The sequence below is a fragment of the Lissotriton helveticus genome, chromosome 5_1 (assembly GCF_964261635.1).
Source record: "Lissotriton helveticus chromosome 5_1, aLisHel1.1, whole genome shotgun sequence".
NCBI classification, from domain to species: domain Eukaryota; kingdom Metazoa; phylum Chordata; class Amphibia; order Caudata; family Salamandridae; genus Lissotriton; species Lissotriton helveticus.
The window spans coordinates 269,332,376-269,345,217 of record NC_136065.1 but is presented as its reverse complement, the minus strand read 5'-3'; the positions used below and the strand labels follow the sequence as shown (position 1 = coordinate 269,345,217).

The following is a 12,842-nucleotide window of genomic DNA, read 5'->3' as shown; positions in this document are numbered from 1 at the left end:
CTCCTCCATCTCTTCTAGAACTGTCTACAGGTGTGTCATGACTCATAAAGGGCAGGTGAGAACCAGCTGGATTTCTTGGAGTGTTTGCTTGCTTGGGGCTTTCTTCAGGGGAGCAGGGTGTCGGCACAGTCGGAGATTGCGTCCTGCTGTGCTGGCGTCTGTGGATGTCAGTGGAGGGGTTTTGCTGAGGGAGGTGGTGAGCTGTTCTTTGATGGCCTTGTTCCAGCTTCAGCGAGGGTAGCAGTGGGTGTGGTACTGTACGGTGGCTTTGGTGAAGGCAAAGTGGTGCAGCGGTGGTCAGTCCACTGGGGCACGGTGGTGTGGCTGACTGTGATGTTGTCGCTTGCGGAAAAGATGGGGTTGAGCATGTGTTCTGCTAAGTGGGTTGGGCAGGTGACCAGTTGTTTGAGTCCGACAGTGGTGAGGTTCTCAAGCAGGGGCGAGGTGTTTTTGTTGTTGGAGTCGTCCAGGTGAAAGTTGAGGTCATCGAGGAGGTTGGGGAGGGGGGTGCGATCAAGTCAATGATGGAATTGCCGAAGGGTGGGCGGGATCCGGGCAGGATCCAGGGTGGTCTGTCAATGAGGGTGCCGCGAAGGGTGGTGCTCAGTTTGGTCTGGACCCGGAAGTGGAGGTGCTCCATTTTGGCCATAGGTCATCCACAAGGGTAGTGAGGCGAAGGGGGCTTTTGTGTATGATGGCGATGGATCTCTTATGTGATGTTTTTAATGTATTGAATGTTTTTTTATGTGTATTCTTTCATGGCTGCTTGAGCCGAATAAAGATTTATTGACTGACTGATGATGGCAATGCCTTCCCCGGTTGGTTGACGTGGTCATTGTGGATGATCTTGTAGCCGTCTGGGATGGTGGTGGTGATGTCCGTGGCGGAGGTGGAGTTCATCCAGGTTTCCGTGAGGAAGGCGATGTTGAGGTCGATGGAGTCGAGCAGGTCTCAGATCTTTATAGCGTGTTTGTAGAGGGAGCGAGTGTTTAGCAAGATGCAGTTGAGGCAGCCGGGTCCAGAGTATGTCAGACGTGCGGTGGGCTGGGCTGCTGTGTGGCAGCAAGCGAAGGTGCAGTTGCAGTCCCGGCAGGAAAACTGGCCTTGGGTATCCATTGGCAATGTCCGGCTGCATGCGGAATGGCTTCCAGTGTTGAGGGAGTGGAGGGTGCTGGCATCGTAGCGGAGGATGGTCTGAGAACCAGGGTCTGTGTCACTTGGCAATGTCCCGCAACGGACGGGCACAGACAGGTTTGCCATTGGCGGGCCAGCAGCAAGTATTGTGCAGGGGGGTGTCATGGAGATGGGCTTTGACTTTACACTGTGTTAAGTTAGCATGAGCTTATTAGAAGTTTAAATGCCATTTTTCCTCTCTGCTGCTTCTGCACACAGCACAATATTATAAATGTTTAGAGTCTAGCAGAATATTTTGCTTCACACGAGAATAATATGTTTTCCTATAGTATCAGCCCTGCTTGGTAAGCTATGTCTGAACAGTGAGTGCTGAGGCCTTCAAGGTTATTTCAACACAGTGGTTGTTGTTCGGTCTGATCAGCGCACTTCCTAGACATAACACATATGCAGATGTAGCCACCTCTGATTTTGGTGTGTTTAATAATGCACTGCGCAGAGCATGCACACACAGTTGGAGAACATTTGCATGCATAGACCTGGCGTAGAAAATTATGTGATCCCTTTCTACTAGGACCAGAGGTGTGGGGCCGCCCTTGTAAACCCAAAGAGACCTTCTGTAGATATAATATAATATACTAGCAAGGGAGGGTAAGACTGAGGTACCCTTTAGCATTTTAACATGCTTTCTCCCTTTGTATTTTATGGAATAGTAACTATGCTGATAACCTTGTTGCTTATAATATGTTTGCACGTGTCTTCATTTACTCCTCGTTTTGGACTGGTATGATAGTATAACGAAAGAGTGTTCATGTGTTACACGTTACCTGAGGTGTTGTAAGTCCATGTTCTGGGTTGTCTAATCATTGGGGGTAGGGAAGAACCAATGAGACACTGATTGCTAGTCTGGTAGGGGATTTTGGATACTAAGGTGAGTTTTGGCACACCCTAATTCACTGAGGTTCCAAGTCTCTATGCCCAGTTCTGTGTAAGAGCAGAATCCCTGCGACAGGGGCTGGACAAATAGGAGGCAGGAAACGCAGGGAGCGGGAAGGTGGCACTGGAGGGGGGCAGGGCTGCATGGTATCACAGGGGCAAAAGCAGCAAAAAAGGGGTAAAATAGAAAAAAGTGCAAAAAAAGTAAAGAGGTGAAAAGACAGAAAAGAATCAGAGAAAGGCAGAAAGGAGAGACAAAGGGAAGCCCAGCAACAGAGCAGAGACAGTCTACCACTAGACCACAAGGGGTGAGGCGCAGGCAGGAGCCTGTGGGTAGAGGAGGGCCTCGGACCACTGACCAGAGGGTCAGACGGTCAGCAGCAAGGAGCTTGGGGGCAGCAGCTACCAAGCAGAGCTGTACAAGGAAGAGAGCAGTCCAGTCCATCAGTGGATTGCACCTTCACCACGCAGTGGCCGACATTAAGCAGTGTGCGGGTGGGCTGGACAGCTGAGAGGCAAGAAACATGGGGAGCGGGAAAATTCACTAAGAGTTGTCGCTTAATGTTATCTATTTTTTCCCCCTTTTTGTCCCCTCTAGGTCAGTTCTTATATCGATTCTCTGAAGGTAGACTATTTACCAGGCACGGCCTGTGCCGGGCGTTATACTGGGGCGGTGACGTCAGGCAGGGGAGGGTCAGGGTGGGGGGTTGTAAAATGCGGGATATGGACCATTAGAGGTAAGTACCGATAAAAATAAATAAAACTAATTTCGTTGCCCACGCTGCATCACATTTGGCGATGCAGCGTGGGCAACGAAATTCGTTTTATTTATTTTTATCGGTATTTAACTTTAATGGTCCATATCCCGCATTTTACAACCCACCACCCTGACCCTCCCCTGTCTGACGTCACCGCCCCAGTATAACGCCCGGCACGGGCCGTGCCTGCTATTTACTGTTAATGAGCTGGGATAAAGTACGGCTTTAAAAATATGTATGTACTGCTGACTGACCTACCGTTGAGTAATTTAGTTTGGACCTTTCACGGTCCTGACAAATTGCCGTGATAATTTTTGACACATAAATGTCAAGAAACATGTTGACCTTCACCTGTATTTAGAGCCAATTTAGACCATTATATCCACCTTTGGTCTATACCTGCTTTTAGTATAACCAAGTGCTCCATACTTTAAAATACTGCTCTGTGATTTCCTATAGTTATTTTTAGATTCACAACACGGAGTACCATGTCGCTCTAATTTTAAAAGTGGCTGCTCCCTACCCCCACAGCACTCACAGTACAATAGCAACGCTTTTCTAAAACAAATTACCTTTAAGAAGAACACGACGTCTGCTTCAGGGACACCGCGTTTTCTTTCAGCTTTATTTTTTTTTAATAAACTTGCATGTTGACCGTGGCACCCGCTTTAGGGACACCGCGCTCAGTTTCAATTTTAACTTTTTCTTTTTAACTTAAATGGTGAGCACGGCGCCCGCTTCACGGACACCGCACTCTGCAATACAATAGGTCTCGTTTTTGCTGAAGTTTGACCTATTGGTATTGTACATGACAATATCTTTTAATATTATAAAAGGCATTGCCATTTACAATGCCAATAGCTCAAAATCTCGTAATTGCGAGACCTTTTGCATTTTAAATGCTTGTTATCTTACTCTTTCAGACTAGGCACATTGCACTTTAAGTTGGCTTTTCCTTTGCAAGGTCATTGGCAGCAAAATTGACTTCCTTGCCACTGAGATAACGCCGCCAAGCAAAACACAAGTCGCCTTATCCTTTTTTGCACTTTGTACTCAGCAACCTGGTTCTTTTTCTTGGTCCCTTTTTTGCGTAACATCAATCTAAGACAGAACAAGGAGGTGCTTGCTTTTTTTCAGCGCCTGGGTTCATTAGAGATACATATTGCTATGTTAAACTTCATAATTTCAGAAAAAGCTATGTATGTATATGTTTATGCTATTGGCATGCTGTATATATTGTCTAAAATGAATTCTGTGTTTGTTGTGATAATTTTAAACGGATGTAATTTCTTCTTTCATTACCTTTTATATGTGTTTCTTTTATGGCTTCGACAGAATAAAGATTGATTCGATTCAATGTTCCAGGTAAATAAGTACTTGGCGAACAAGTTGCACCTATTGTACCTCATTTTAATGTTTAAGATGACAATCATTATAACTGCATTTCGATGATCCTCACTATGAGGAGAGAAAAATAGCCAGTGTATCCTTATACAATCATTGCCATTTTTGGGTCAATTCTAATGCTGGGAGGGACATTTTGTAATAATAAATGTTTTTGAAGCAATGGACTCCTAGTGGAGACCAAAGGAAACTTTGACATCGAATCTATAGGTTCCTTTTCGAACCCTCACAATTGCTGATGTTGCTTCTTAGCAATTGGACGTAACCTGTTTATTTCACCAAAGCTGCAATTGTTCCAAGATTAGAAAAATGTTACTATTGATCAGGGCAGTTAATATTGTGCTAGCGTGGGCATAAAACTTAAATCCAGAACTCCTATTCACGAGATAAAAACAGAAAGTTTGCATTCACTCGTCTACATAGCAACCTACATATTTCAGCACCCTTTAACACCCAGTGTAGGCTTTGGTGCCTTCATTGGGGTCTAGCTGGCATATACAAGACAACCTATTGATGTCAGATAATTTGCAAGTACTCACGTCTAGAATGTTTTTAATAGAGCCACATCCCCGTATGTGAATGGCATTCAGTGAAGCAAAGAAAGCAGGACAATTCGTTTTTATTTAGGGGCAGATTTACAAGCCCCTTGCGCCTCTTTTACGCCACCATTGCGTCACTTTTGTGACGCAGCGGCAGCACAAAACCATCGCCATGCTGCGGGGTATTTACAACATGACGCATCTGGGAGATGCGTCACGTTTTAAAGCCCTGCGCCAGAAGTAGGCGTTCCTGCACAGGAACGCCTCCCAAAAGTGGCTGAGTGAAATCTACAAGATTTTACTCAGTCACTTTTGAGCCCATGCTGCGTCAAAACCCTGCGCCTGCTTGAAGCAGGCATAAGGATTGACGCAGCATTGTGAAGATAGGGCACCCAAGTGCCTTGCTGGAGCTGCGTCGCAACTCCAGCAATGCGCCGCTTTTACGGCACAGATGCGTCACGCATTTGTCAGTTTTTCCCCATGGTGCGCCGCATTTTAAATGGGGAGCATCCATGGTGGCGGAGCTGTGACGCACAATAACTGGTGCATCCCTGCTGACATGCAGGGATGCGCCAGTTATTGTAAATTTGCCCCTTAGTATTTTAAAATGCCTGAACACCCTCGCATTTTTGTAAGGTTCAGTGTTAAGGCAAGTGATCAATTAAGACTCAACTGCATTTTACATTTAATCTTTGTAAATTTGAATATAGTCATGAAATGCTATTGCTTAATTGTAGAACTAACAGACAGTCACTGTACAAGAAATCAGGTTAAAACCTGTGAAATCACCAGGTTTTTGCATTTGACCCCCAGGATGTTGGATCTCTGCAGTACCTTCTAAAATGGAGCTCCTAATGAAGACTCACCCACTATAAGTATTACAGTTAAAAGTGTATGAGCTGTAAACTCCAGCTCCCTCCTTTTAAAATAAGAGTAGCTGGGGTTAGAGGCTGTGCGCAGACCCTCTGAGCTTGTGATGAGGAGGATTAAAAAGCAAAGCAAGAGGCAGTAGAAGACGAAAGAATCCTTGAATGTTCTGTGGGTCAGGAGGCACCAGAAAATTGCCCCTAGTTGTGGAAGTACGCCACCAGGAGCAAAATGCAACAACCCTCAATACAATTGTCTCAACAAGGTCCAAAATTTCTCAAAAAGATGCATGTAATTTATTTTGCTGCAGCATGTGCCTATAAGCAGGGAACAACCTCAGTTTCAACAAGATTCAAGCTGATTCCAAGCCGAACCCGCAATTTCCCTCCTAGAGTCAGCTTCTCTTTGGATACACCAGCCCACAACCAGCCAAAATTCATGATGAGTGCCTCCCACCCTAGCCAGCCTGAGCACCAATGGTGGTCCCACTCACCATGCAAAGAAGAGCAGCATCTGGGAAACCGCTCAGGGAAGATCGCTCCAAGAGTGGCACGCTGAGCCGGTGGGAAAGCCAATATAGCAACTGGTACCGGGTCAATATAGCAACTGGTCCCACTGCTTGGTCTCTGCAACAGAGGTGGCTGGTCCTCTAAGGGAAGCTAGGGCATCCACTGCATAAACAAACAAAAGATAAGGAATAATTAACCTGCTGACAGAGGCTGCATCAAAGAGATCATAGAAGAAAGAGGCTCCAATACACCTTTGCGGCACCAACATTTGCATATTTTTCGGTATGTGTATAGGAGGGATTAGGGCACCCACAAAGTATTTTGAATTGGTTCTGGGAGTTCCATAGAGCAGCGGGAAGCTGAACTCGTGTTCAAGTCCCTGCTGGGTCGTGAGCTTTTGTGAACGCTCTGGGAGCAGAGGACCCTAACTGTGGTGGATCCTGGTCTTGAGTGGTTTGTGGGCAATCTAGAGTAAACAATTGAAATATGCATTCTGGGATTTTTTATGTTGAAAAGCAATGTTCCTTCCAATATGTTTGGCTTATTAATTATGAATGGAAAATGCGTAATACTTTTGCTAAAGGCAGCAGATTGTTTGTACTAAATATAAAACTGATTTCCAAAGGCTGTAGGCCTGATGTCAGCATTGTGAACACCCTGACATAGCCAGTAGGACTGACTCTATACTAGTCAGTATATGTTTATCTGTAGGCACATACAGCGGGTATTGATATTTTTATAGGTCAACGACTACTGGTGCACTAATGGTTTAAGATCCCTCAGAACTTTGGGGTCCCATCTAGATTTGGGGTATTAGTTGCATACAGTCATTTTCTTTAGTGTATATGATTAGCTCCACAATAAGTTAGAAAGGACTTCACTTGGCATTGCCATTTACTATTTTGTAAATATGTGTACTATATGTGTAGTGTTCAGTTGTGTGGGTTAAAGTGCTTTCCTTTTTTAAAGAAAACAACACTGACTGGCAATGAGTTATTGAGTCTTATTTTGTGGGTTTCTGAGTTTATCTCCTATCACATCTCCTTGAATCAGCCTTCAGCTGCTGTACCTCAACTACCTGTCAACAGCTAGATGCAGAACAGGTGCATCAGTTATCAATCCAGAAGGCGTTTGGCTGGGAGACAGAAGAGCTCAAACTTACAGCTGTTTTCTCCAGGAACACCATCACCAATAATTATGGGTGCTGGTGGAACAGGGAACACATGGTGATGGCTTACAAAAAAATGAAATCATTGAGAATTGGTGATTCGCTTCAAGGAAGGCAGTCGGGTGAGAGAACTGGTTCAACGGCAAATGTGAAATGAGACCAGGGCAAAGATAAGTGTGTGACCAAGTGAGAACATTCCAATCTCACCCAAAGGCCAGATAGGAATTGAGAAGAAACCATCAGCTTCTATTCAAAAGGAAAGCAGAACTATCTTCGTTCTTTTTGATTTTACTGTATCTGACAGAGCCATTCTTGCACCACCCATATCGGCTGTGTTGAAATAACTAGATCAGGAATGATACAGAGATGAAATTCATGTGACTAAAGAATGGTAAACATCCTGAGGATGTATGATGAGCTTTACTGTACTTTGATTTGTTTTTTCTGTTTGCCCATCTGTTTGCGGGTGGTCAGCCAAGCACAGATAAACAGCTATTCCTAACAATTCACAAATTGTGTTCTGGAAGCACAATATGAACTCCGTTCCCCTTTACATTTACATGTAATTTTACACAGTAGTTAACATCAAGTGAGCAAGTGTGATATTATGTTAAAGGTTCCATTTGAACTTTCTGTGGGTAACGATATAACCCAGCTATTCTACAGTGTTAGTATGAAAAATACATTTTTCCAATTTGGGGTACAGTCTGTGTTGGTGTAAGCATTGCAGCACCAGAATAACATGTTTGAAGTGAGCTTTCACATTTACCCTTTTCTGGAGAGCCTCTGCCAGTACCGTGTCCTGTGTGTACCTTGCAGAGAAGCGGCTACCACAGATAAGACAGAAGAGCACAACACTGCCTGAGAGTCAAGTGTTAAAAGGGTACTTTGCCACCATTTTGAGTGGAATGGAGACACCAGGAGCTGAAAGACTCCAGGTGACACAGTTGGGCCCAGTTTCTTCGAATTGTATTGTATTCTGGATTAGTGAGCAAAAGAATATCATTGCACAGGGACATAATAGTGAAGAGAAGTTCATATAGGGAAGAATAGATTTGCTATTCTTAATTCCTCTTCTAGGTAACTTGACGATATAAATATGAAAAGAAAAAACAAACTATACTACTTACCTTTTTATGATATTTTTTCCCTTGATATTTTGTCTAAGATATTAATGTCCCACGATATTCTATATTCAGTATTCAGGAATCACACCTTTCAATTGGCCTGGTACCTCCAAACCAAATTTCTCACACACTGTTGATATTATTGGTAAGTTTTTATGCCCTGTGTGAACATAGCAGCGTTTTATTACATGCATCTTGTGTTTTACTCCAGGAGTCCTTCACCTCTGTTGTTATATGGTAGCCCCAGGCAGAGTCAGAGACTTTCTCTAAACAGTACCAAATAATTGAAAACACATAACCAACAAGATCCATTCCCATCCTGCTGACATTTACTCCAAGGGTCCCCAAAGAAATGGGGAATTGCTGAAAGAATCAGTTACTATACTCAATTCCTTCTTTAGTTCCCTATTTCGCTGTCCTTTCCCCAACCACAGATTTCCCCGGTCTGGCGAGGGGTGGGCGGGTGGAAAGGGGGGTGGGATATGAGTGCAGTTTCTCCATATCTTGTAATTCCTGAATTGTCCCGCGACACTGTTTCTGATCAGCCTGGAAATTACGGTACACTTGTAATGGAGGTTACAATGTGTCTGAATGGACCTATGCCCACTGCTTTTCAGCATCAGTGGCTTGTTACATTCTTTTTCGCCATTTATATTCAAAGGATATAAGATCCTCATGTGTTCTGTCAATGTTGTATCATTTGGGCATCTATTAACGACCTCTTAGTGTATTCTGTCTAAACTCAAGGTGGGGAACAGATGCAGAATTCAGAACTAAAATCACAAACACAGCTATTTAGTATTCATGGATGAGAATTTGTAATCCAGAATGACTTCTAGAAAAAGATGACATTTAGTTAATTATTATATTAAAATTGTTTAAGCTAATTTCTTGAAAAATAGTTCTCAAAAATAGTAATTTCTTCCTTTTAATAGGTGTCGCCCAGAATCGGGAGCTCATTCACTATACGGCAGGATGCTCAACGCTTCAAACAATAATACCGGTTGCCAGCCTCAGAAGATGCATATTTTCATCCCATGTGTATTGGGTGTATCTTTTGCACTTGGTTTTGTACTGAATGCCATCAGTCTGTGGATATTTTGGTTTCGTATAAAGCGGTGGAACTCAACAACCTTCCTCCAATTCAACCTGGCTATCTCCGATGCTATCGTAACCCCAGCCGCAGCGTTCATCCTGATTTATTCTGTGACCGACGACTGGACCTATGGGACATTCCTCTGCCAGCTCACAGTTTTCTTGCTGAGCACTAATATGTATGGAAGTATATATTTCCTCACCCTCATCAGCCTACATAGATATTTCTCAGTGGTTTACAATGCAAAAAGAATACTTTTGACACAGATTTCGTTCATAAAAAAGATTTGCCTGATAGTATGGGGCTGCCTCGTCCTCCAAGGAATTCCATTCTTCTTCCTACTGAAGACCTCTGAAATACAAGGAACCACCAAGTGTTTAAATATTCATCAAACTGAGATGGCCCTGCTCTACTTTGTGTGGAACACAGTGATCCTCTTTTCTGGGTTGCTTGCTCCTTTTGGGATCACCATCATTTCTTACGCGTTGCTAAGCCGATTTATCTTAAAAGTGAACCCAGTGAATACAACAAGCAAAGTTATGAAATCCAAATCTATCCACACCATAAGTGTGTCTTTAGCTATATTTATTATTTGCTATGTGCCGGTGCATATTACAAGAACCATTGCGGTCACGGTGAAGTTGTTTTTTCCAATGCATTGCAGATTATTAGAGACCGTTGAAATTATATACTACATCACCTGGATGTTAACAGGGACCAATTGCAGTCTTGATCCCATTTTGTACTGCTTTGCTTCAGAAAAGTTTTATTACCTTTTTAGAGATTCTTTCAAATTCTTCTCTTGTCATGGAAAAATCTGCTCCAATGGCCCAGAGGTTCCCACACAGTCAGAAGATACAGGTTCAGGATTGACCTCAAGAGAAGGCCACCTCAACCCCATTACAAGAGGGATGAATGCTTTAGAACTTACATCACCACCATCTGCTGTGACAAACTTTCCTTCCATGAACTAAGCAAAGCTGCAAGCAGTGAAATTTCCTTTTTCTCGGAAACAACCCTCTTCTTTGTGGGTTGTTTCGGAAAAATAAAAACATGTTTATGTAACTTATAATACACAAACTGTTACTGATATTCGGATATCTTGGTGCTGACAGTAGTATCTAGCTATTGAAGGAAATAGACAAGTATCCAGAGCTTCCCTGAATCTAAGACCTTTTGACTCTTTCCTAAGCTGCACACTTCCCCTTTTTCACCAACCATGCTCAAGCCCTGTCAGGGGAATCACTTCAAACAAACAGGCTCTGCCAACACAGCACAGAATTTGGTGCTCGCTTCTGCAGCTGGGCTGGAGGAGAGGAGGGGTCCACTACCTAGACCCGCCGGACCGTTATTGACCCCCTAAGTCTCAAATGGCCTCTTTTGTTCCCGTTCAACCATGATTAGCAGTAATACAACAAGAAGCTAGATCAGACCCTTTGAGTTTATAGAGTACTCATTTAAATACATCGGTCAATCTCCTCCATGAAACTGGTACTCATAACCATTCTGGTAGCAAGCCAAGGGCCAACAAGTTCAATAGACAATTTGCTCCAGGAGTGGACAATACAGAAGCAGCACAGGAATGAAGGACCAACAGCAGTAACCAGAAAAGAACAGTGCATGATAAACTCAAGTCAATTTGAAAGCCTATTAATGTATCTTCTATATAGTGAATCACTGTTTCTTATGTGAGCATATTGTGGCATCACGTCTTGAAAGCTTTTGAATAAGCACTTTTAAGTGCACATAATATACCTCTTGGTGAAGACAAAGCTTTTGATCATGTTATAGGTGATTGCCAAGTTTGAGGTAACACATTGAATGAACTTCAGACATTCATTCTACAAGAAGCTTTCAGCTCTATAACCAAGCAACATGGAAACAGATAATATCACTGTTTGGGGTCTCAATTGTTTGGATTAAAAAGGTAACAAAACAAGATTGTCCTCTGTCTCCAATTGCATTCATCACAGCTGACATTTGCAGTTATCCAATTTGGCATTAGTGAGCACAACATTCATGTTGATGCCACTTTCACTGTTCATTACAAAACCATCTAATATACATATATATGGCTAACTTTTGATTGAAAGGATTCAATGCTGTAAATCGTGGTATAAACCATATATGATACTATTATAGTTTAACACATACAAAATGGCTTTAAAGAAATTTCCATTTATATGTGAGAATAGTTACATAACATATCTGGGCACTAACGCAGTTAGCAGCCTCAGCACACGTGAAGGTAGATCAGTGATCGAAAATACAAGGGTGGGTGTAAATGGTGTATTTCATATGGTGTAAAATAAATGTGACAATAACACATTACTTTCAAGATATTTATATAGTTTCCATACTATTTGGCAGAGAAAATTCCAAATTAAGGTGCATATTTACAAGCCCCTATCGCCACCATAGCGTCACTTTTTTTGATGTTGTGGTGGCGATACAGGCTTCTCCTTATTTACAGGCAGCGTTAAGCCACTTACCATGGCTTAACACGGCCTTGTAAATAAGGCCTCCTTTCACGCTATACTTAGCGTGAAAGGGGTAGGCAATGGTTTGCGGGGGTCATTTTGCCGCAACACCCATTGATTTTGACGTTGCCCCATATTTACAGGGGTTGAATAAATATGAGGCAGCACCAACATTAAGACCAGGGAAAACCTGGTCTTAACAGGGCGCGATGAGGAGAAATGCATTATTCCTCCTCGTTTTTGCTGTTTTTATGTGTGCTGGAAAACGCCATGTATGATTGTTTATGTGCAGGAAGGTATCCCTTCTTGCACATAAACAATCATTTTTAAAAATTATGAGTTGCAACTTCTATGTGGGCTGCACAAAGCATACAAAGTATACCATTGTTACACTGTTTAGGAAAATGCCATACAGAAACGAAGCAGTTAATATACATGAAACAAGCATTGGGAAAGCCAATAGATTTCACCCTATGCGTGATCTATTGGCTTTGTCAATGTTGTTTACATGTGACACAGCAGCTCAAGCCTGTGCTGACTGTGTCATATTGCTTTTTTTGTTTACTTTAAGCTATGTTGCACAGCAGCATATGTGCAACCTGTAAAAAAACATTGAAAAAGCAAGAGATCTCACTTGGGCGAAACCTATTGCCTTTTCTAATGCTTTTATTTACTCACTGTGGCATGGTGGTTTTTTTCTATGTGCTTCCTTCCTCTTGACCTGCTTGCAGAGATGCCGGAAAAAAGACTGCAGTCTTGAAGGAAAACATTTGAGGGGTCTGCGATATCTTAAGTGTGCTAATATGGGGAACCAACGATTTCACTCA

The 12,842-nt window shown here is 42.9% G+C and overlaps 1 protein-coding gene across 2 annotated transcripts in view; it reads left to right on the top strand.

Moving 5' to 3' along the window:
- The window catches only part of LOC144753097 (P2Y purinoceptor 2-like), a 94,030-nt gene extending 82,639 nt beyond the window's left edge, over nucleotides 1-11,391 (top strand). For both annotated transcript variants that reach the window (XM_078640883.1, XM_078640884.1), the window contains exon 2: nucleotides 9,375-11,391. In XM_078640883.1, coding sequence (XP_078497009.1) covers nucleotides 9,415-10,509 — 1,095 coding nt within the window. In that variant the 5' untranslated portion in view covers nucleotides 9,375-9,414 and the 3' untranslated portion in view covers nucleotides 10,510-11,391. The remainder of the gene's footprint in view (nucleotides 1-9,374) is intronic.
- The last annotated feature ends 1,451 nt before the right edge of the window (nucleotides 11,392-12,842 follow it).